At 41.1% G+C, this 25,429-nt stretch overlaps 2 protein-coding genes across 5 annotated transcripts; both read left to right on the top strand.

The window, feature by feature from the left end:
- Positions 1 to 854: 854 nt before the first annotated feature.
- Positions 855 to 6,084, top strand: arf2b (ARF GTPase 2b). 2 transcript variants are annotated; one of them, XM_028429949.1, is made up of 5 exons: positions 855 to 989; positions 2,190 to 2,347; positions 2,810 to 2,920; positions 3,889 to 4,013; positions 4,148 to 6,084. In XM_028429949.1, exons 2-5 carry the CDS (start codon positions 2,200 to 2,202, stop codon positions 4,307 to 4,309), a joined length of 546 nt encoding a protein of 181 aa, XP_028285750.1. In that variant the 5' UTR covers positions 855 to 989; positions 2,190 to 2,199; the 3' UTR covers positions 4,310 to 6,084. The 2 variants fall into 2 exon arrangements, with proteins under 2 accessions (XP_028285750.1, XP_028285751.1); XM_028429950.1 differs by lacking the exon at positions 855 to 989 and adding an exon at positions 1,132 to 1,253.
- Positions 6,085 to 7,422: 1,338 nt separating this feature from the next.
- On the top strand, positions 7,423 to 18,928 carry grb7 (growth factor receptor bound protein 7). 3 transcript variants are annotated; one of them, XM_028431183.1, is made up of 16 exons: positions 7,423 to 7,582; positions 10,346 to 10,520; positions 11,154 to 11,280; positions 13,731 to 13,887; positions 13,959 to 14,080; positions 14,702 to 14,776; positions 15,705 to 15,842; positions 15,942 to 16,052; positions 16,207 to 16,305; positions 16,392 to 16,475; positions 16,570 to 16,686; positions 17,229 to 17,286; positions 17,374 to 17,461; positions 17,529 to 17,622; positions 17,701 to 17,874; positions 18,164 to 18,928. In XM_028431183.1, exons 2-15 carry the CDS (start codon positions 10,354 to 10,356, stop codon positions 17,845 to 17,847), a joined length of 1,584 nt encoding a protein of 527 aa, XP_028286984.1. In that variant the 5' UTR covers positions 7,423 to 7,582; positions 10,346 to 10,353; the 3' UTR covers positions 17,848 to 17,874; positions 18,164 to 18,928. The 3 variants fall into 3 exon arrangements, with proteins under 3 accessions (XP_028286984.1, XP_028286982.1, XP_028286981.1); XM_028431181.1 differs by having other exon boundaries at positions 10,269 to 10,520; positions 17,701 to 18,928; XM_028431180.1 differs by having other exon boundaries at positions 17,701 to 18,928.
- Positions 18,929 to 25,429: the final 6,501 nt, after the last annotated feature.

The following is a 25,429-nucleotide window of genomic DNA, read 5'->3' on the forward strand; positions in this document are numbered from 1 at the left end:
ATACTATAGTCTGATTGTTATATTGTTGATTATGTTTTACACAAAAAAACCCTCATAGAAATATAAGAGGGATTTTTAGAAGTTAGTTTGAAATAAATGAAATCCAGTAACCAATCTGTAACACAGTGCTGGGGTTGAGTTGAGCTGTTGTTTCAGGAATGTGAAGCTCACAGAGTCGTTCATGCAGCTCCTCCTATAGCAAACAAAGCTGTGCTTAAATACACACACTGGCTTAAACATGACCTGCAAACTGTCTATCTGTCAATAGCTATTAATGATCATATAGCCTAAAAAGTCTGTTTTGGGTTCTTATCAGGGAAATATTTGATATGATTTAATTGCTGCTTTTTGGCCCCTAAGGATGTGAGATGTGCTTAGATCTGTGACCAGAGCTCATATAATGCTATTTTGCATTGCCTTCAGGTTTTTGTGTTCATATTTAGTGTCTCTGTGTAATATTTTCGACTTTTATAGCATTTGTAAAGTTTAATAGTAACATTCCTTTCATACAGATGTTTACCCGCAGGGGCCTCCTGACCTCTTGGGCCCCTGGCTTCTCTGTAGTACTATCTGATAACTGCTTGGACACAGTGTCAGTTGGTTATATAGCCTACAGTTGAGGCATAACGCAGTATCAGTGAAAAAAAGGGTCATATCACAGGCATTTATTATGAAAAATACTCAAACTGGAGTCATAGCCCTGTCGTCCGTCATGTTGGCCGCTTCTATGTGTGTCTGAAACTTGAATAAACTTGTGTGCGATTCACTTCCTCGACATTTTGTGCACACTGCGCACAGGGTTCTCGTGACGCGGAGATTGGACCGCAGGATAAAGGAGGCGGGTCATCCTTTACACCATGCGCGCTGTGATTGGACGTAGCTTGATAGTGGGAAGTGCTCGTACGCCGGTGTCTCCCTGGTTGCGCAAGACGCCATTTTGGAGTGACAGTGAAAGATAACGGAAAGATCGAGAAGCTGTCTTCCTAAAGGTAATAATCTGCTCAAACTCGCTTTATTTTGTACCGAATTGTCACCTTAAGCGTGCGGACTCTCACTCGGTACGAACTGCTCTGATTATTTGTCATTTAAAATGACGTCACGCTCTTCGCTTTACTGTGACGCGGCATTTAGCTAAAGGCAGCTAAGGTAGCTAACTCGTTACAACAGTTCCTGTAACGATCACACCAAAAGATCTGTCACTGCAAAGTCTACAGTAAGAAGGGCATCAATTTCACCGACGTATTTAAAAACAAGTCAGTGTAAGACGTGTTAATGATGTGTCATCGTATGTTGTAAAACACAATGCTCCTTAGACCGTAAACGAATTCTGTCGCCCGCTAGCAGGCAGCTAATGCGAGCTAACGTGCTAACCGAAGCATCCGCCCTTAGTGAGGCTAGCTGTAATCTGTTTCAACCGATGGTAACTAACTAAAATATATTTCGCTATATATGAAGTAGTCAGTAATCCGTACGACACGTTACTGTACGAGGCTGGTATTTTTACTGACGAGAATTTTAGCGATGGCTGTATTTTCGGCCTTTTGCTAAGGTCGAGGTGTTGTTAGGAAGCTAGCAAGCTAGTGTCTTGTGACGGCTCACAGACAGTAACATTATCCCTTGCCGCTAATGCAGAGTTTGCCAGCTGGAACAGGCCTTTCTTATCTAGTGATCAGTTAGCTGTTCACTTTACCCGGGTTAACAACGGAGCTGCCTCGGGATATAAGACACGTAGTAGCTATATTTTGTGATTTCCACTTTAATTACAGATTTTTTTTAGAAGGATGGCAGGTACAGAAGATCACACCAACGTTAAATATTTGTTGATGTGAATGGTTTGGCTTGGCCTCTAACGTATAGCCATCGAGTACAACCTTAATGTTTAATCAGTAGCTTAAGTAAACAGCTCACCTTTGTTCCTGCATGTTCACTCCAACGTCCCTTTTTGTGATGCAGCAAAAGACCTCATGTTCACAGTATATACTATGATCATCGACGTGTTTTTATAAACTTATTTTAATTAGCCAGGATATCCACCACACTATTTTTACTGTCATCTGGTAAATTTTTGGTTTAGTTGCTTGAGGATCCCTTTTCCCTGTCTCCTCTTTTCCTCTTGGCCACATAAACCATTGAAAGTGAAACACTGAAGTTATACTCTTATACCTCGTTTCCTTCTCATTCTTTGACAGCTTCGTCACAATGGGGAATGTATTTGCAAGCTTATTCAAGGGCCTGTTTGGCAAAAAAGAGATGAGGATTCTAATGGTCGGGCTTGATGCTGCAGGAAAAACAACTATCCTATATAAACTGAAGCTCGGAGAGATAGTCACCACCATTCCCACCATTGGTAAGGATGAGTATATGTGTTAATCAGATGTATTTACATTATACTTCTAGTGTTTGTAGGACTATCTGAATTAGAAGCTATGTATATTTTAACTAAAACATTGCTAATTTTAATACTTCCTATTGTCAAAAAAAACTTTTTGAAATTTAAATCTAGGCGCAAGTCTAGTTATAAACAACGATATAGATTGTAAAACTATTATTTAAATCTAGTGAAGTCTCCTCAGAATATAAACTTGCACCATTAAAATTATACCAAATATCTTACCTGTATTTTATATTGTCATATGGACTTTCGTACCAAGCTCCATGCCAACCTCTGCGCCTTTTACAGTGTACATTTACACTAAGCTGGAGGTTAAATCAGTTTGCAGTTGTAGAGCTATATGTTCAGCACACTGACTCGAGGCTCAAAACGTTTAATTTCACTGCGACTCATTTGTATTTCTCCTTCTCTTTTAAGGTTTTAATGTTGAAACTGTAGAATACAAGAATATCAGCTTCACAGTGTGGGATGTGGGCGGTCAGGACAAAATCAGGCCCTTGTGGCGCCACTACTTCCAGAACACTCAAGGTGAGTAGGGGACCGTAGCTGGCACTTTTGTTGTCAGTGTACATCACTGCCCATAGGTGGCCTCGGTGATGCACAAAAAGATCATCTTAAAGCTACCGATCCAATGACTCATACACCATTGTTCAATTCTCCGAGGGCTTATTGTGTGACTCCTCTGCTATTTCCTGAAGTGTAATTCATCAGTATCATGAATTTTGTGCTAATGCTACATAGCATTTCCCAATGCTAATGCACTTGTAGGTAAAATGTATTTTGTTGGTAGATCTCCATGCAGATGTTTTTTAGCAGCCATTGATTGTAGCTGCCACTCCATTTCCCTGCATGCATCAGGCCAACATTACCATACATACACCGAGCACTCAAGTGTGAAATTGAATGTGTGAGTCCTTTTTTAATAACAAACAGCAGCTTTTACTTCACAATATACCAACAGCACCGCTGAAGGTGGTTGCTTTACCTAGACTGCTGTCAAATTTTTTAGTCATAAAAAGATTTTTTTTAAGACATTGCATGTTGTATTAGTTATTATTAGTTGTTTTATTTGTGTGCGTGTGTTTTCCGACTATTGTTGTTTTTGCTGTTTTGTTGAGGGATGCTAGTGCAGCACCACAAACAAGCTCTGTTATATGACTTGTCCATGTGACCTCTTCATCCACTGTTACATGGATACAAAAATATCTTGTTTGCACATTTAGCAAGCTGCAGGGATGATGAAATGTTTCCCAAACAAGCTGGCACTTCAGGCAGCGTTACAAGCAGTAGATCAACACAGAGCTGTGAACATAGTTGTTGGTTTTATGCCTTCAGATTACGGTTCTCTTCATTTTCGGTCAAATATTAAACTACTTGAACAGCTTCATTAACTCCTGCACAAGTCATCCATCAACTTGACAGCTTTGGCTGTGTCAGAGTGCAGCTTTTATGTAATGTATGACTGACAACATTAAGTAAACATTTTTTGTATTCAGGGCTCATCTTTGTGGTGGACAGCAATGACAGGGAGAGAGTGAATGAGGCAAGAGAGGAGTTGTCCAGAATGCTCGCTGAGGACGAGCTCAGAGACGCTGTGCTGCTCGTTTTCGCAAATAAACAGGTGAGCTCTCATTTCTCATAAGGTTATTCCAATGTAAAGAAAAATCTGAGATTTGACATAAAAATGTTTCAAATCTGTGACATGAAACAAATGCAGCTTCTTTATCATGACACACTGTATCTATTCCCACCCAGGATCTCCCCAACGCTATGAACGCTGCAGAGATCACAGACAAGCTGGGCTTACATGCCCTCCGCCAGCGCAGCTGGTACATCCAGGCCACCTGCGCCACCAGTGGGGACGGCCTGTATGAGGGCCTGGACTGGCTCTCCAACCAGCTGAAGAACCAGAAATGATCCATTCCACCAGTTTTGTTTTTTGTTTGTTGTTTATTTTTTCTGTTTCAACACAGCGGCAGCACCGGATCCAGGCCCCTAGGCTCCCATCTAACCCAGTTCCCAGCCCCAGCGCTTTCTTTCAAGAGTTTCCTTTATTCCCCTCCTCCTGCTCTCTCCCTCTGTCAGTACTCTCGGGGCTCTAGCCTGTGCTGCTTGTGTGTGTGTGCGTGAGTGTGTGCGTGCGCGCGTGTGTGTATACCTTGTGTGTTCAGTGAGTGTGTGTGTGGGTGTGAAGGCGTTTCTGTGTATGCTGGCTGGGATTGGGAGTAACCCTGGCGTGCCTTTTACACACCTCCTGTGGAATCAGCAGTCTGGTTTTCAAAGCCCCCCCTCCCCACTCTCTCGCTCTCTCTCCATCCACCAAAACTCAGCCTACGCCCCACTTCAGCCTACCCCCACTCTCAGTCTTGCACGGCCCCCCTTCTCCCCCACCCCTTACTCTCCAGAGCAAGCATGGTTTTCATACGGCAAAGAAAGAGAAAGGGTGCAAGATCTCCTCCCTGTAGTATATATACACACCTTAACGAGCAACGTTCACCGGAGTAGACTGAATGCTACACATTCATTTTAACCTCTGTTTGATTTTGAAACCTCAAACCCAGTAAGAGATTCAATAAATTGCATCTTAACCTGTATCAGGTCGACGCAAATCAAAACAGAAAAGTTAAACAAAAAAGAAGCAGGCCATCCTGGATCATTCTGGTGTCATTTGAAAATCATGCTCTTTTGTTTTATTATTATTATATTGGAATATAACAGATTATTCTTAGCAATGGTGAACACTACCTTACTCCCCACCACTAAGTGAGACCGTGAAGCACAAGGCAAACCAAACAATCTTAACAATGAAATCCACCTTTAAAATTGGAATCTGAGTATATGCAACTCTTTTCTGTCTTTTCAGATTATTTTGGTAGCTGGCATTTTTTCCCTGAACGTCAATTGGGTTAACAAGACGACCTCAAAGTGTAACCAATCACTCTGACAGTGTTCTTACTTTATGTTGTCGGACATTTCTCAGACTTCAGCCGGTTATCTCGAGACAGGTGTCCTGATACATTCACAAGCTTCACATGTTATTCCTTTAAGAGATGTTACATGTGTTTTTTGTTTTCTGTAACTAGTTTTAGCATTTCTATTTGTACTTTGACTGCTGAACCAAATGCATTTGAGCAGTATGACAAATCCTGTATTTGGAAGTAGTAATGTGGTGTCCTTCAAGGACCTCAACTGGTTTGGACGAGTTGTTTTTTTTCTTTCTCTCTCTCTCTCACCAACGGTTGGCAGTTTTACTTGTTAATCTGAAAGCATCCAGCTTGTCTGATGTTCCTGGTTAGGATGAAGGATTGGCACCAAATATGAAGGCTCTCTTAACTGTGAACGGTTCAGACGTGAAGAAAAGGAAACCCCTGACCGCAATGTCTGGGTGTTTGCCATTTACTTCTCATCACAGCGCTACATACTTTGCAACTCGAGAAGACCAACAAAGCAAGTACTCTGTCGGTGGTTCGTCTGCGAGCTGGAAGGACTTGGTGGTAGACCTGTCAAAAAAGGGGGAATGGGTGCGCAGTTACCTGGTCGTGATATTCAGCAGGTGTCCTCAAGTGTTTGAACCATGGAGGTTAAAAGCTGGCACTTCTGTCGAGAATGATTGTAAATCTGTACGTTCCCCTGTAAACTGTTTCTGTGGGGATTTCCTGAACACATTAATAAACATGATTTGATCCAAACTATGTAGAAAGCCTTACATTTAATTTCAGATAAGGGTGCACGATAGCACATTTAAAAAAAAAAATAAATAAATAAAAAAAAAAAAAAACTTTGAGAACATCAAGCTGTTTTTGGGCAGCAGTGGCTCAGTGGTAAAGCAGGGTTGTCCAATAACTGGAAGGTTGGTGATTCGATCCCAACTCCTCCCTAGTCACTGTTGTGTGTCCTTGGGCAAAGCATTTTACCCGCATAGCCTCCAGTGTACTCACTGGTATATGGCACTCTTTGCTGGGCTGCCTTAAGCAATTTCCCCATTGTGGGACTAATAAAGGTTTCTTAATTTAATTTTGTAGTGAAATTATTCAGTTGGGTAATAAATGTCAATATATTGCCATTGTAATAACTGGTACTTCATTTTAGGGCCAATATCTGCTAATTCCTTTGTATAGCTGCAAGTATCCCCATCTTGAGATATCTGCTGGTATGTTTTTATTTGGCAATATTAAGTTCAACTGGCAGGGAAATAAACTCATCCATTTAGTTTGATAGGCACACTCATCATGCAATAAATGATGAGAAAGTATTTATCTTTTATTTTTTTTTAAAAAAGCCATAAACCAAAACATTTTGATTAGTAGATTAGATTTATTTATATAAATATAATTTAAAACAGACAGGGATCAAAATTTTACACAAATTAATGAATTAACATAAAAAATAAACTAATATTTTATTTATAATGTTTTAATATTTCATTAAATTAAAAGTTGGACTTTTTATTTCCTTATAAATAAAACTTTACACAGAAATCCAAACTGAGCTTCCCATGTTTAACCTCTAGGTGGAGACTGCCATAGTACACACAGGCCTAATGGCTTTATCCAGGAAAATGACTACATGAGGATTTTTGTTTTAAATCTCAACTAGGAAATAGTTTGGTAACAGAGAAATGTTTTATAATCACCAAATCTATTTGTTATCACACTAATAATATGATATGATGTGTAAATTTATGTATACAACAAATAAAGGCAGCAAACCTTTGTACAAAATCGCAAATATGATGATCACATAGTTAAAAAAAGACAAAGTGACGTAAAACAGTCAGAAAGACACACACGTAGGTCTCATAATATCCGTGCGCCAAAAACAATAGTCCCATTTTACTTGACTTGACTTTGATTGGTTCTTTATCTACATTTGTATTGTTATTCAGCTGTGTTCTACCCTGATACGTTTGAAAAGAAAGAAAAACACTAAAGTACATGAACCCGGAAGGTACACACAAGTTGGAAACGTAACCGCAAACCTGCTTAGTGACAGAGTGGGCGGGGCCATCGTTTACACCTGACGCACAGACACCGTGCTGCAGTCTGTGGTGGCACGGCATGCTGTCTTGTCTGCTACACAGTAGAAACACACACACACAGACACACACACATTTAGCTCAGCATCAAAGTAGGAAATGAAACAGGATGGCTGACAGCTGAACTCCGCCGTGCGACAGGACGCAGCCAACAGGTAAGTCAGCTTCTTTGGACAGGTGCAGCCTGGTTTTAACCGCGAATAAGTAGTTAATGCAAAGAGATGGAGTCAGCGGAAGTAAGCCGAATTTATCACTGTGTTAGCATCAACTCCTTGAACATGTGTTAAAGTGGATTGAAGGTTTTCAAAAAAGAAGAAGAGCCATTTTCTCACAGTTTTAACTATGAGGTTTTGGCGTCGCCCCTGCGGCTCGCTTGCTAGCTTTTGTTTTTAGGTTTCTCAGGACAACCAGTTTGTACAGCTGGCCGGCTTTTGTTTACAGATATGATAAGAAGATACATTTTTTTTACAATACTCAACATTCATTAAGGAGTTGTAGTATTGTAGTCAAACGGAATTAAATATTAGCATACAGTTTTTTGCTAATAAAAAAAGTTTCCTTACAGAAAAGGATATGAATGAATGTTGTTCAAATCATTACAGTAGATAAAGGTTTTCATAAAGGCAGAAAACAGTTTCACAATGACGTTCTGTATTTTATCTTTGCCAGCTTGTTTTTAAGCTCTGCTGCAGTGTGTCTGTGTTAATCACCTGCTCAGGTGTTTTTCCCACAGCATGTGTGTTATATTATGTTTCAGTACTAGTTGGTACATTACAGTAGCAGAGTGATTGATAAGCCAGTAATCGATTAGCCAGTTAATTTTTGATATGTTGATCTACCGCTTTTCTTTAGGTTGCAGGTTATGCTGTCAGGTGTGTGTGTCCACCTGTTCACACAATACACTTTTAAGATGGAGAGATTTCAGTGTTTGAACAGGGTGGTGCTGTTAGTGATCTCTTGCTGTGTGTGAAGAATATACGAGATATTCATCTCGTTCAGATCAAAGCAACAAGCCTGCATCATCATCTGAAATTCTCACAGCCACAAAGATGTGGATTTACTGCATTAATCTGCATTTGAGAGGTGTATCCGACAAACAGGGTGCTGAGCATAAATCCTCATATTGGACTCTGAAGTGAATCAGGCCTGTGTGATGTGCATTTTGATAGAATGAATAAAAGTTAAAGTGACAGCAGCTCAGGCGGTAGAGCAGGTTTGCTGATGATAGTAGGTTTGGCGGGTTGATTGAAATGTCCCGAAGCAAAAACCTCAGTGAACATCATGATGTGTGCAGTGGGAGATGCAACTTCTTGTAAAGCTCACACAGTCACTGAGAATAATAAATGAATAATATGAATATCATTAATTAATACATCAGTCTTGGCACATGTTACTTTCACACCTTTGTGTTTGAACAGTATTCATACAACACTCACACAGCAGTGGGTGTTGTCTAGCAGTGTGTAAATTCAGGTTCAGATTGATCTCTGGCTGTCGGCCATGTTGGTCTATTTTGAGTAACAAAAATATGACTCAACCCTTCTGTTGTTTTTGTTCCATTGTATGTAAATGCGTGTTTGCACTGCAGGTGTCATTGGGTGTACTGCAGGTAGGAGTTAAATAGATACTGGCTCCAAAGTTTAGTCAGAAATTACATCATTATTATATTTGTAAAAGCTACAAAAAAGATAAACTAGCTACTATGATGAAATATCGAATATGTAAAATTGGCATTCTCCTTTGTTTGTCTTCACATCTGTACAGTAGTAAGTCATGAATATTGCCATTGGTATCATCAGGAACAGTAGTGCATTAAAATGTTCTCTTCAGGATAATTGACACAGATTAATTGATATACAGTGAATAGTACATTGTGTATATATATTCATTATATAAAGTAACTGGCTTTTATACATGGTTCAAGTTTTATCTACACGTTTTATCAAAGCTGATAAATAATTCAATGTGTATATATTTATACACACATATATATATACACATATATACATATCCACCAAGTCGAGACCTTGGAGGATACAGCTAATGCTATATATATATATATATATATATTAGCATTAGCTGTGTATATATATATATATATATATAGCATTAGCTGTGTATATATAGCATGTTTTTATATATGCTTTATTTTTAATGATATGATATGATATGAGATGTATGGAAACAGGACTGGTGACCTGTCCAGGGTGTACCTGTAGATAGCTGGGATAGGCTCCAGCCTCCCATGACTCTGCACTGCAGGACAAAGCGGGTTCAGATGATGGATGGATGGAAACTGACCAAACAGTTTACCTCTCAGCCTCTAGGGGCTGGCTCCAAAGGTTAATCAATCCCCATTGACTCCCATGTTAAAACTTTACAGCAGAAATAAACTACATTTACACCCTGGTACAAAAGCAGTTCTCTTTTTGGACAATTGTATGGGGAGTAGTTTTTTTTAATAACTCACTTGTGTTAATGATACTGAAGAATTATATTTAAATTACACATAGTTATGGGCATGATCACTGTAAAATGACAGACAGGTGCTGACTCATAGTGTCATAGTGCATGCTCCACTTAGCGCAGTAAACTTCTTTGTCTGTATTAGAGTTTAGATGGGCTGTGATGCTGCCAACATGGCGAGTCAGAGGTCATTTGTAGAACTGCACTTTTCCTTGTAATTAATTTTTTCAAGAAGCACAGCAAAGAAGGTTTTACAGTTAAATTTAGTGGCAGAATTTACATTTTTCTTATTTAGCGTATGTGTGCTCTCAGCTCATTGTAAGTTCCCTGTATGTAAACAAAGGTCAGCTGCAGTTTGCATGTGATTTTCCGCAGGTTGCTCATCAGAGAACGGATTCACCAGGACACACATGTGGTTGGAGACTAATCCCAATGCAACTCCTCTCTTCCAGGGAACCTGATGGAGGTGGCAGGTCCCTGGACAGAAGTCTTCGAGGCCTCGGAGAGGACAGAGAACTCAGTAGGAGCTGAGACGATGCTGGGCAGTTCCACTCTGACTCTAGCTCCTTTGGTACCCGAGTCGCCGTCCATCCGCCACTCCCAGCCAATCCTCATCACTTCCAACAGGTACGGCCATCAGCCACAAAACAGTATTCAGTTGCTCAACATTGCTGCTCGCAGAGTAGACCTGAGTCAGTCGACTTCTGAAGGAGGTGATGGATGTTGACTCAAGTCAGTGACTCAACAGCAGGCCAGAAGTCATCTGATGTTTAAACAAGTGACTAGTTTCTGTGAAGACAGTGTATACTCCCAGTGTTGAAAACACAAGCAATAAAACTATGATGCAGAGAGGGCTGGGCACTGTGTGCAGAGATAGAGGGGTCTGGTTTCATTTCCTGCTTCTCATGCCATGACAAAGACAGCAACGTTTTCTTGATGTCATTATTTTTGTTCATAGTAATCTGATATGTTTAAAGACATGTTAAAGAGAACCTACAGAGACTTAGCATTCAACTCCGTCGCTCCATTGCAAATATCAGTTTCTTTTAGCCTTATTCAAGACCCAAAACTTTCCTGTTTTGGTTCGTCTTCCATCTGTAAATCATCTGCTCAACAGCCAGCAGCAGAAAACCATAGTTAGAGATTAACTTGTGTGCAGCCGAAGGAACAAATCTTTTCTCAGAAACTTATTTGGAATATTAAGATGACAAACTTCACAGTATGATCAATAATTTGTCTGTTTTTTTGTGTTGTTTCCAGGATGAAAGGGGTGGAGTCTTTCTCTTCCTCTGTCCCATCCATACCAAATCCTTTTCCAGAGCTGTGCAGCCCCTCCAAGTCTCCAGTGCTCATTGGTTCACTACAGCCACAGTCATCGAACAAACATGTAAGCAGATAACGTGGTGTTACCTTACCAAATATACATTTTTTTGACACCTTAACCTCAGTGTAGCCCAATTTTATTTTATCAATCCACCACAAAAAATAGTCCAGCAATATTTGGATAAAACGTGAGGGATGGAGCAAGACTGTTCTGGATTTTTCTCAGAAATAACACCGTCTTTATCCTTTAAGACGTGTTTGTTTGGACTACTTTGTGGATGTATCACACCTGCTCAGATGTGCAGCAGTTGACAGGTGGCATCGTCTTTAAATGTGTCTTAACTTGTTTGCCAACAGTGCAGGTAGAGACTGTTTGTGATGGTGACTGACAGCAGAGCCAAGTTGCCATGCCTGCAATGCCTTAGTTTGAATCACAAACACTGCCAGAATAAACATGTCTGTAATTACCTCAGCATGTCAATCCGCCACACTCCTCCCCGAGCTGTTATAGGGGCAAAAAAATATACAGGTGGACAAAGCAGGACACATGATTTTTTTTCCACAGCTGATTTATATGATTATTTTGTGAAATATTACTTGATCTGCAGGTATTCATTTTTCATCATTTTGCTACAGAGGCAGAGGACAAAACTGTTTTGGTTTTACTTGATATTATATTAAATTAAAATTAAAGAAATACAGAGGGCAGTTTATGTGCTTCATTTATGTTTTTAAAATAGATGTAATATATTTCTGTAAAAATACATTTAAATTTATTCTAATACAATTATTTTTTAGCAATAAAGATCGCACACACATATTTTTAAAGTAATAAAAAAAAGTATTTTTTTTGTGAATCAGCATCATACTAGCTCCTCTTCCTGTTACCACAGCATCTTACAAACGCACACACACACACACACACATAGGCATGTATTAAATGTAGCAGCATCTTAGGGCTGAAACTAAGTTGAATCCGGATCCAAAAGTGATCCCCATACATCACCAATGTCCATCTTTCTTTAAGGAGGAAGAAGAGGAAGAAATGCCTAAATTATTGAAAGGTTTTATTTGATGGGTGCTGTCACTGGTCATCCACCTGTCTGATGCACTGCCAAATGGTCATTACCTCAGTGTATTTGCCTGTCTTTATTTACAGCCTCCTATGTCTTTTAACTGTCAATCAGTTCATCTTCACTTTAGATGAAAGCAGTGTAGAAATCCTTATTAAATTGTCTCCTCTTTGTTCCAGCTGGTTTGGAGGTAAGTGTGTTACTCATTACTGTCTTTGTTCAAAACACAGACACTGAATGTGTTCTGAGCAGGCTCAAGTAAGTCAAAGTGGACTGACCAGATATTGAACTGTGGAAAGAATGTTCCTCCCCCATAATCCACCTGGGTCGATACATAGTCATTATTTATCCCGCCTGACTCAGACACCCGCCCGACCAGTCAGGACTCACTGAGTGACAGCTGCAGGTTTCCGGTCTGGCAGGTTTCTTGTGTTTTTAGTCTTAGCGTGCTGCTTGATGCATAGGTTTTGTCAGACAATTATGAGAAACATCATGACCGTTGAATAACCTGCACCCAGTTTACCTCTGCAGCAGAAGCAGGAACACACAGTGCACATGCATGGCTACTTCTCCAATCTGATCTGTGCCCCGACACGTTGAGGAAGATGTCCTCTGTGTGTTTTTTAAAGGTGGCATGAAGCTTTTCACAAATTATAGTTAACTTCCCAAGAAAAGTAAGGAGATTCTGAAAAAAACACACATGAGTGAGGGGTCTAATATTAGGGAGAATTTAAGGTTCTAAATGTCGAGGCCTGTTAAATACAGTGTGTCTGGCTGTGCAGCTGACAGGTTGTTGGCCTCACGCTCTGGTTTTATTCTCTTGCGTGTACTGATGTTGATGCAGTGCCAAGAGCAGCTATTAAATGCATGCTGTGTGCACTGCATCCTCTCACATTTTTATTCAGTGTGGGCATGCAGTAGCAGAGCTGTAGATATTTACCTTTAATCTTTTGGATTGTACACATTTTTTTTAATTCTGTATAGTATTTTTTTTGTCTTTTACTTCGTAAGTAAACTGAAATTGTTGACATCTACTAGTGGGTCTAATTATTTTTGTCATATTTTTTCTGATGCATTCATTTCAGTTTTATTTATATAGTGCATTTTACAGAATTGTCAGCAGAGAGAGACAAAATATGAGGAAGACAGCAAACACAGTTAATGACATGAATCACTAGTATGTATTGGGCTGATAAGAAAAGAAGAAGGTAAGAGGGTAAGAGAGTTTAGGAGTAATACTCAGTGGATCATGTTTATGTCCCCTGACATCGTAGGCCTATAGCAGCATAGCTCTGCTTAATGACCATTAGATTCAAATATAGATTTCAGGCCTGGAGTGTTATCCATAAGTCTAGTTGATTCAAGACAAAACTTTAAAACCGGACCCAGAAAACAGAGGACTTTTTCTAATCCTGTTTGTTTTGTGTATATGGGTGTTCAGCTGATAAAGGTGTATGGAGAGGACAGCCACAGCCGGTCAGTGCGTGTTTCTCGTGGAGCGACAGCAAGAGAGGTTTGCCACATGTTAGTCCAGACGACTCATTGCAGCGATCAGGAGAATTGGGCGCTCCTAGAGCTCCATCCCTCTCTGGGCCTCGGTAAGCTGCACTCTGATATAAGCTGTGAAATAAAATGTTTGAATTTCAAGCATGTTATCCTGTGTGCTCAGAGAGGTGTCTGGAGGACCACGAGGTGGTGCTGGAGGTTCAGACAACATGGTCTCTGAAGGGCGACACAAGACTCATGTTCTGCAAAAACTACGCCAAGTATGAGTTCTTCAGGAAACCAATGGTAGGCGGCCTGTAGTGTGACAGCACAGATGTTAGAAGAATACATGATGGCATGGTGATTAGTGACTGGAATGATTGACAGGTTGCGTGCCGGTGGAGACTCTTAATGTCTCAGATATTTCATTACATGGGCTCTGCTTTGTCGTCTGAGCTGTTAAATTGAGGTGACAGCTCACAGTAAAAACCTTGCACTGCTGTAATATGTGACCACACTGCCTCCAGGAGGCACAGGAAGGATCTAAAGCTGTGACGAAAACCTGAAATTACAGTGATTTTTGTTAAAAGTAATAGCAAACTACCTTCAACTGTTTCCCTTAACCTGCAAAAACCTGCACATACATGCAAACAAAGAGCTCCTGTCTCCCTCTGGGTACACTTGGAAATCAGACACCAGCTTTTCTTCACACACAAGGCGGGCTTTGCATGACTGAAAATTTACTTAATGCCTTGTCTCTATTTCACCTTTAATGAAAGTTAAAGTAGAGCAGCTCCTGTCAGGTGTATTTGAGTGTTACGAAATCAAGCTCCAGGATCAATGATGGCTGCAGCAGCTTTATCTTGCAAATGAGTCTCAGCTGAGTTTAATGACTCCTCCCCTTCCTGCTCTTTCTTCGTATTGCAGCTTTTCTTCCCAGAGAGCATGATCTCCGACAGCGCTGATGTCAGCAAAGGGATGACGTCATCTGAACTCATTCAGGTAAACCAACTGAAATCATTCAATCATTTATATTCATTCGAAGTGCTGTTTACAGATTCACTATCTTTATTCATTCAATCAGACTGATGACTGATTAATGTAGAATGTAAAAGATGTTCACTTAATTATTAACAGAAGCAATTCATTTGGAGAGAAACAACACAAATAATAATATTAACATCTGCACTGCTTTCTCTGACTCTCATGTCAGAATGCAGTCGTGTTCCAACAGTCAAACGACAGAAAACAACAGATAACTTTTTTTCACCATTCCATCATTTATTTAGCAAAAAATGGACCTAAAAGAGCAAAACATGGAGCTAATACTATGTACCCCCATGATTCAATATCTTGTCCATTTTAGGCAGCAATTACTTGGAAGTAATGGTTTCCTGTAGGTCTGGACTTTGACTAGTCCATTCTAAAACCTTGATTCTTAGTTTTTCAGTCATTCTGATGTAGATTAGCTGCTGTGTTTTGGATCATTGTTCTGTTGTATGACCTAATTTCCACCAAGCTTTAACTGTCAGACAGATTGACTCACATTTGTTTCTAGAACACTCTGGTGTACAGAGGACTTCATGGTCCACTCAATGACTGCAAGGTGTCCAGGTCCTGTGTCTGTAAAACAAGCCCAAATCATTATCTTCCATGTGCTTTTTAGACAGTAGAGTCTTTCTCCTGACAACCCTTCAAGCAACCTGTACTTGTTTAGTCTACATTTATAACTAAAAAATAGTTTGAAATTATTTTATAAGTCTTTCCAGATTGTGTGCAATAACTTCTCTAACACCATTGTTTATGTCTTTCCCTCTGATTGATGAGGACTGATGATCAGCAGTAACTGCTGCAGCTCACTAAATTAAATCCTATTACTCATCAAATTTTTGGATGAATAAATGTTGTTAATGTCTTGTTGATCCCACAGAATCTATTAAAGTCTGGGACATGTCCCGAAATTCAGGGTTTTCTGCATGTTAAAGAGCCGAGTCGCAAATCTTGGAAGAAAGTCTACTTTTTCCTACGACGCTCCGGGCTCTACTGCTCCAGCAAAGGCTCGTCTAAGGTCAGCCAGTGAAGCAGCTAATAGGTGTTCGCAGCATGTACTTTATAAAAGCAGCATGAGTGCTCATTTTAAAGATTGAATGCTTTTTTTGTGGCATAGGAGCCTCGTCACCTGCAGTATGTGGCTGACCTGGAAGATCTAAACGTGTACACTGTGGTAAACAGCCGTAAACTGTACGGAGCGCCTGCAGACTTCACATTCTGCATCAAGGTAACACTCAGCGTGGTTCCACAGAAGGGCAGAGTAGTTGAACACTGGAGGTATAAGTGTGTCGAAAACTGATTTTCTGTCTGAATTGAAGGTTGTTTTTCCTTTTTTCCTTTTGGTCACATTGTAATGAGTGTGTGTGTGTGTGTTCACGCAGCCTTCCAGAAATCTCATCCGTGTTCAGGACCTGAAGATCCTGTGTGCTGACAGCGAACAGATACGAACGTGCTGGACATCGGCATTCAGACTCTTCAAGGTATTCACCTAAAACTGGTTATATATTCATCCGCCTAAACAGTAAAATCAATTTATTAATGTGTGTTTGCGTGTGTATGTGTTCAGTATGGGAAGCAGCTTCATGCCAACTACCAGCTGTCCAAGTCAGCATCACGAATCCTGGAAGGAAGCAGCCTCACAGATGGCAAAGTGAGCTCATCATGATGCAGCAGCCATGTTTTTGGGTCATCTCATGTTAATGACTGATGTGTGTTTAATTCTTTGTATGTGTGTGTATGTGTAGTCAAAGTCAGAGGCAAACCTGGTGGCCATGGACTTCTCAGGGAAGGCAGGAGGACGGGTCATACAAAACCCAGCCGAGGCCCAGAGTGCGGAGATGGAGGAGGGACAAAACTGGAGGGTGAGAATGGAGGGTGGGAGAGAGGATGAAAGGATAGAGGGAGGAGGGTAAAGGTGGAAAAAACACATCGAGGAAGGTGAGAAGCACCTAACAACCCCCAGAAATGAAGCCCACGTTGAAGTGTTAAAAATTGCTATTCCCACTGCAGCCTCAAGGGGCTGGCTCCAAAAGTGAGTCAGTTTGCATAGGTTTCCATGTAAAATGGCCAACTTTACAGCAGAAATATATATGTTCAGGGCCTGGTGGATGTTTTTTTATTTAATAACAAGTCAACCTGCATCAGCTCCACTTGCACTCCACCTCTTTGGCTTTGTTGAGACTATGATGCTGCTAAAGTGATGATGGTTAAAGCCCCCCATAGAGACTTAAAACGTTTCTTTAGAAAGTTGTGGGTGATGTCACAGCTGCTTCATCCATAATTATGTCTATGGCGAGGAAGGAAGGACAAAAGTAAAGAGAGACCAGATGTATCAGGCTAGAATTCTTCTGATGTTCAGGTGTCTAAAATAACCCTTTTCCCTCTCGTTTTTCTTCTCTCACAGAGGAGAGAAGCCCTGCGGTGCAGTCTGCCAAACTTGAATTCTGCTGCCAGACCTTCCTGTAAGCCCACAAGAAGAGATTTTTTTTCCTTGCTTATATAAACAACAACAACAAAAACGCACTTTTCGTACGTGTTTGTTTTTCCAGCCATCCATAAGACCCAGCTGTGGTTTCATGGTGGTGTGTCCAGGAAAGAAGCACAGAGACTGATAGAGAAGCAGGGATTGGTAGACGGGTGAGTGGATGACTGCGAGTTTAAAGAAACCAAGTGCACCGACACTAATAGCTGTGTGTGTTCGCAGGATGTTTCTGATTCGTGAGAGCCAGCAGCATGGGCAGTGCTTTGTCCTGTCACTATGCTACAAACTGAAGATCAAACATTACCTGGTGATCCCGGTGAGTCCTCGTCATTCTCTCCTAGGCCTCAGTTGTCAGTGACAAAACACTTGACTGTGATTCTCCTGGTCTGCACAGTTCGAGGAGGCAGGCCGGAAGTACTACACCATGGACGACGGCCTCACGCTCTTCATCGACCTCCTGCAGCTGGTGGAGTTCCACCAAATCAACAAGGGAATCCTGCCTGTGTGCCTCAAACACCCATGTGTCTGTGTGGCACTGTGAAGCTTCGACATACACCTGGCTGACCTGGTCAGACTGACGAATTGATTACTAATGACCTGATAATGAGCAGAGCGGAGGTGTGAATGTGAGAGGTCACAGGAAGTGTGAGCCACCCAGTGTCCGCCCCCTGATCTCTGTAAAATTTTTAATTATTTTCCACAACATGTGCATCTCCAGACAGTGGCAGGATTTTATTTTTAATTAATGAGCTACAGTCCCCTCAGAGACAGCTTAATTAGCCGTGTTGGACAGGCTTTTAGCACTTCGGGGATGTTTGGAGAAAGAGAGAGTGTTAATCATGTGCACTTTGATTCAGATCCACGCCATGGGCGCCATGAGAGTCTGAGGGCTTCATTGTGACGAGTGGGAGCAGCAGGAGGGGGAAGAAGATTGAGGCTGAACGGTGAAGAAATGAACAGCTGTGGCCACCAGAGGGCACTCTGAGCCAAAGTTCAGCCTTGTGATAACAGAGAAGCAAAAGAATCGTGATATTGTAATCATGTCCCAGTTTGCCACCATGTAGCATGTACATTGTCTCTTTTTGTACTTATTATTAGTATTTGAAATTCACTATTGCACTGCTACATTTGTACAGTGATGGTGCAGGGGAACTAAGGTGTTTTTAATTTTATATTGAAATATCCGAAATAACCATTTTTTTTTTTACATAAAATATGTGTACAAGATAAGGTGCTATAGGTTTATTAATACAGACAAAAAACATAATACATGTACACGAGGAAGACTTCATTTTACAGGTGTAAAATATTAGAAAAATAAATTCTATGATGTGTTTTGGAATGTATGTTTTTGTGTGTAGGCAAACATTAATACCAAATTTAAAAAAAATCTTCCCATAAAAATTATAGATAATAATAATAATACTTATTGGATGGACCTATAATATAAAGATTTTGGGGCTTTTTGCTAAAATTTGTGTACATAAATATTCGTCCAGTTTAAAATAACAAATTCACTTATTGTCATTTTATCACAGCATTTACTATATCGAAACCCTTTCAAACCTGTTTTATGTGTTGAACAAATAATTTCATATTAAAAATAAATTTTATTACATTTATAGCAAGACTTGTTCTACTCAGGATTTTTACTTTTTGTTGTGTTTTCAATTTCATGTAAACTCAACTCGTTCTGTATCTGACAACCAGAAAGAAAAAAAAATATTAATGAAAAATACATTATAGTATAATTACATATTGAATATTTTAATCATCTCCATAGGAACTCCCCAATGTTGTGAGATGTATAATGGATTTATACATTTGCTAACCTACAGAGAAATAATATTAGTCATATTTTGAATGTATTTTTCAGGTTCACAGATTTTTGACTGAAAAGTAAAAGTAACTCTTAAAGACATTTAGTTAAAAACACTGGGCCTGCTCCGTCTGATCATTTTAAAGCCACTATCAGGCCAGAAGTAGACAACAGACTGTTTTTTTTTTTTTTTAAAGAGTAATCTGGCAGCTGATTGGTGGAGCAGTATAAAAGGCTGCCTGCAGGTTATTGTGCTCAGATCACAGATCCTCAGCTGGAAGGCTCGGAGCTCTGCACTGAGGCTCACTCTCCACTGACCTGCGTGCGTCTGCAATGTGTGCGTGTGTGGCGCGCGCCCGCCCGCCCGCGTGCTCGGGTAGCCTTCCTTATCGTCGCAGCCTCCCTCGCTCTCTCTGGAGCGGTTGCCATGGCAACTAATTTTCCTCTTTTGGCCTAGATGGGCAGGTAAATTAATGGGTAAAGAAAAAGACAGAGGAGTGATGGGTCAGGAAGGCTTCAAAGAGAACTGTGAGTGAGAGGATGTACACTTGCGGATTTAATTTCTTTCAATGTGCCAGAGTTAGAAAAAAAATGAGCTCTCCAAATACGACCCTCTTCCTCCAATGAATGATATAAATTCAACAATCCTTCTCTAATGTTGGAGCATGTTTTTAGGAGGTTTTAACACTGTACAAGTAGGTGTCATATGTTTATTTATACATAATAACTTTAAAAAGCTCCGCCCGGCTGGGCCGCCAAAGTGACAACATGGAACGCTCCGTGTTAGCAGCAATAAGTATGCCGATACAGACAGGTGCGCAACTCTAAAGACGTGTTTGATTATTTGCAACAAAACATGAGCATGTTACTTTAAAATACCTCGAAAGTGGAAAGTCAAACATTTCTCCACGGTCTCTGTTCCATTGTCTCCGTTCTGAAGACAGAAGCAGGGATGCAACAGCTAAGGTGAATTTGCTAGCTTAGCGGCTAACGTGTTAGCACATCTACTAATGGGTGGCCAGTGTGTGCAGCATGTGAGGCGAGTGTTATTAGTGTGTTTGTTATGTTTTACATGCCTTTGTTTATACACAGGTGAGGTTTTGTTGAATGTTAAGGTTTTTATGCTAGTTTTTTGGTAAGGCTAAGGTCGGTGTTGTTGCTCATTTGGCTTTAAAGCCAATAATTATAATATTAAAGTAAACAAGCAAAGTCTTAGGGAAGTAAGTATTTAGGACTATGTAGTTAAATAGAGAATAGAAAGAATACTGTTTTGGTTTTGTGTTTTGATTCCTCGGGTTGTGGCCAATGACTTACAAATCTGCATCTAAACAAAGCACAACACTTGTGGAACAATATCTTATGGACATTGAAACCTACTATATACTGACTTTATTATGTTTTTAGACAAACATCATAGAATTAAAAGGCAGGTTACTAGCTGGAGTTATGTGGTCATAATTCCTTTTGACCCGGGCCTGAGCAGCAGCATCCTGTAATCATGATGTTGGTCTGTCTGAATAGGTCTTGTGTTTGCTCTGGCCATGTGTTTTTTTATTGATATAAGCTGTTGAGATTATGGATTTCACATGGTCAAAGATCATTAATCAAGTCTCTGTTTAGCTGGAGAAAATTGTCTTCCGTTCAGCTATTGATTTGCTCAATACAGTGACACACTAAGTGGACAGGTCTACATTCACCTGATGCATATTTGTGTGTCATCTGCAGAGTCATGTAATAGATATTGAAGACAAAAAGACCAAATAAAAGTTCCCTAAAACATCAGTTTTCAGCCTTAATTTATCTGCACAAAAATGAATGAGGTTTTACTCATTTAGAAGGAGATATAGAATGATTATCTTCTACAGTGAAAATATGTATTTCCAGTTTTCAAAATACCACCTTTGTCAGTATTGGAAGAGGAAGCCTGTGATCTTTCAGCCTTTGCACATGTGCTTTCTTTTTACAGCACTCAGAAAGGTGACTGAGTGTTACCCCACTTAACTCTCCAATCATCTGCTCAATAGACAGCCTCCTTCTTCTGCATGTTTGAGTTCTGACCTCTCAGTATGCACAAGCTTATCTTGCTGTGGAGGTTTCTTTCTGGCAGTAAAAAGACACGCAGCACTGCTGAAGTGGAGAGTCAGGCAGAAGTGTGGTCACATTTTCTCAGCCCAGCCGAGTGTGGAGCATTTACTTACCTTTTTTACTGTTGAAATAGCTTTGAGTGGCCTGCTGACCTTGAATCAGCAGGTTTGAGCGTGGATGAATGGAATATACATGAATTTATATCTGAAGTAACTATTAAAGTTGAGTAACAGTCCAACAGCTTTGCAAGTGTTACTACCCAAGTACCTTCCTTTTTTTGTTCCATTCTACTTTATTTAATTTTTTTGTTTTATTTAGCAAAGCAAGTTTAGTTTATATAGTTTATGTAGCACATTTCATACACAAAGGTAGTTCAGTGTGCTGCACAAAAATAAAAGCAGAATACAGAATGTGATTCTAAAAAAGCAGTTTAAGCAATTTCATTTGTTTAGCCTCGTGAGCTGTTGGCAGCAGTATGTATAATTACCCTGGTGCAAAATTTAAACTGTTGCAAATGAGGCAAAATTCATTATCATGGCAATTCAGAAACTTGAAGCAAGGCAACTGGACTTGTAGAGTTCTCTTAAAGGAGCTTCGCTGCTCGTCCAAGCAGCTTCATCCGATCTGTTTGCTGGGAAACATGGTTTATATGTGGTTGCAGACCTCAGTGGGTGGGTCTGTGTGGAACTCGCAAACAACAGCTCTAAATGTTTCCATACTTACCTGTGTTGGTCTGATTGACTGTGCCTGGTGTGTCTAATGACTGGCTAACCACTATGAGACTACAGGGGCGCTGTGGTGGTGGGACAGGTTGACAGGTCATTGTTCTTGCTGTGAGCATGGGAATGGATGGAAGCACTGCATTGCATGTGTTGGTCTGTTAAGGGAAGGTTTTTCCAGCTTAACATAGATGGCTTCCTTGACACCTCTTTCACCTTTCCTCTCTGTCTAAAATGTGAACATTGTTGTCCTCAAAGGAGTGTCCTTTCTCTTTGAGGTGGAGGTGAACAGCTGAGTCTTGTCCTGAGGAGGTGTCTCTCCTGTGCTGAGCCATTCTTCTGTGGAGTGGTTGTTCAGTTTCTCCAATGTACAGATCAGGGCATTCCTCACTACACTGGACTGCATATATCACATTGCTGCATTTCTCCCTGGGAGTTTTATCCCTCTGGTGAACCAGTTTCTGTCGGTTGTGTGCATTTCGGTTGTGTACACATTGTTGCATTTCGGTTTGAAATGGACCGGGATGTCATGGTTGTTGAAGGTCCTGCAGAGTTTCTCTGATACTCCTGACACATATAGGATGGCAATATTCTTCCTCAGCTGGTTGTTGTCCTTTTTCCTGTTGTGGGATACTGTACACCTCCACATTGAGGCTTCTGTCCCCCTCAATGTTCACTGTGCAGTCCAAAAAAATCATGACAACAAGTGATCTTTTCCTAACCTCACTTATAAGTAACTAAAAGTGACATAAAATGAAATGCGCATGAGTGTTCCTTTGTGCAAGATTTGAGAAATCACGAACTCCCACAACTCAGTCTTCTCAGACTCCAAGCTGTGTGCTTGCAGCTGAACTACAGGTGGTTTAGACCTTTGCCTGCTTTGAGAAGGTTTTGGCAGTTTTATGTGTAACAATGGCTTATGGGTATGATGGGAAGGAGCAACTGTTTGAATGAATGGTCTACGAAAATGTAGCTCTCAGCGTAAGTTCAGTCATGAAGACTCTATTCCACATCATTCACCTCTTATCTCTATCCCCTTCCCTCTTCACCATCCTAGCACTCTCCTTCACTGCACTGCACTCTGTCTAGTGACCTCCCACATAGTCAGGTGTTTAATAGATGGCACCTCCCTCACCAATCAGCTGTCGATCTGTCCCTCTCCTGCCCAATCATAACGTAGCAAGAGATTTAAAAGTCTCTGTCTCTTCTCCAGCTGTCTCCCGATCGAATCCGGCAACGATTCTGCGCTGCTCTATGCCGCAATCAACTGGCATTATTCCTCCTCCGGAACTCTCTCAATCCAACTTCAGATCCAATCCCATCTCCCCTGCCCCGCGCCGCAGTGGCTACCCGCGGCCTGTAAAAGGAGCAAGAAGTCAGCCTCCTCTGCTCCCAGGGCTACACGAGGGAACGCTTCTCGCTCTCCCGCTGCCGCTGCTCCGCTTTTCCCCCCGACACGCTCAATCAAACACTTCGGTGCCGGTCGTGTTTCTTCGGTCAGTCGACCTCCACCTGAGTCCATGTCTCCTGCTCCTGTAGTCTCTGCCGATCCAGCCGCTTGCTCTCAGCCGCTGATCTCCCGTTCTCCTCCGCCATCTTCCGCCGCTACACTCTGGCATCTGCTCGGCCTGCCCCTCCTATAGGTAGGCCCTTCATTTCGCAATCCACTAAAATATGAGACAATATTTCATCCTGTAATCTCCTCAGCGTCATAAATTTGTGGCCAAGAATGGTCTATCTAGCTCTAACCGGAGACCTCCATCCCAATAGCCGGAAAACGTATTCAATCAATATCACTAGCACTTCCAGTAAGCAGCGCTTATTCTCACTATTCGGCTACTAGCCTGGCCTGGTCTGTGGACTCCGAATTTGGCCTTGATCGCCGTGGTCCCAAATGATCTCAGCAAAAATGTGGCGCTCGCGGGCTCACTGCTCCGTGTCCCTCTGTGCTTCAGCCTACTTTTCTCAATCTGCACGGATATACAAGGCCGTCAGGCGTGCAAAAAAAAAAAAAAAAATCGTAGCGCCTACAAGGCAAGCCATACGCAATACTCCTGCAGAATGGCATTATTCGATCTGTCCGCTCCTCACTCCGGCCTATTTCGGCAATTAGTCTTATTACGCCCGAACCTCTGTCCCCTCTTTATGCCAGTGGACAGCGCTTTAAACTTATTTATTCATGGACCAGGGAGCCGACTTCTCTGATGCATTTAGATTCCTCCATTCACCTGTTGCTATGGTATCTTTCGGCATTAAGTGGGATTTAAAATATATTTCTCTGTTCGTCTCATTTGCATTAGTACCTGCATCTTCAATCTCGCGTCAAACTCCTTATGCCAGATTCTGCTGAAGAAGCTAGTGTTCCCTCTATGCTCACATGCTGGATGATTTCCCCCTCAGACATCCCTGCTTAGTCATCTTCGATCGTGCTGCATGGAGCTTACTGCCTGATGCGCGTATTGATAACGTGAGTCGATCCCTGTACAACGCTATCACGACGATGACGTAGTCGAATTGTCTGCATATTAAGTAGCCATGTGCTTGTGTTTACATGCATTAGACGGTGAGTTCGCTATTCTGTCGTTATAGCTATTGTGCTACGTTTAAATTCATATGGTTCGATAGGACAAACGGTTAGATATTACTAATAATTAAAATAGTTAAATACTGGTTTAAAAAAAGAAAAAAAAAAAAAAAAAAAAAACTCCCACCCGGAGTTCCTCAGCATACGCTCATCCCTTCCGACATGAAACCATCTCTCCCCGTTAGAAATGCTGATATAATTTAATAAATAAAAATAAATAAATAAATAAATTTAGAGCGCTTCAAAATCTGCATTCAGATATCTCCAAGCAGCAACTATACCATTCATAAGGCCAACCTTTCACAGCTCCCTTTGGACGGTCCTCCACAGTTCCTAACTTCCATGTCCATGTTGCCTCGAACCAAGGCTGCAGCATGATCGGTGGACCCGGTCTCTCCTGCTATGAGCTTGCAACATGGTGTTGTTCTTTTAATGATGACGTAGTGCATTCATCCGATTTTCTCAGGTTGTTCACAGATGGTGCACATCCGTGGGTTTTGGGGGGTTCTTTCCTCCAAGGGCAGTGGTCTGCTAGATGCCGGCCTTTAAATTCTCATTGCTTCATTGGAAACGCATTTGGTTTAGATAAGGGTGCTCATACTACCTTTCATCAGAACCGTGGCAGCTCACATTCAATTCAATCTCAGGTTATTTATCAAACCATACTATTTAAAGGCATTCGAAGGCTTCTCCCTCTCCTCTAGACTCCCCGTGGCCTATAACCCTTTCAATTCTCCACTAATTGGTTTCAACCCAGATCGGGTGTATTTCTCCTTCCGTTGATCCTCTCCTGGAATCCCTCTTCGCTTAGCTTTTGGTTTTCTTAGAGAAGGCCTCCCATTCCTTCAATCCCTCTAGAAGTCACCTTCGCAGAACTAGTATTCCATCGAACTACTACAAGCTGTTGCAACACCCT

The sequence above is a fragment of the Parambassis ranga genome, chromosome 19 (assembly GCF_900634625.1).
Source record: "Parambassis ranga chromosome 19, fParRan2.1, whole genome shotgun sequence".
In the NCBI taxonomy this organism is placed as follows: domain Eukaryota; kingdom Metazoa; phylum Chordata; class Actinopteri; family Ambassidae; genus Parambassis; species Parambassis ranga.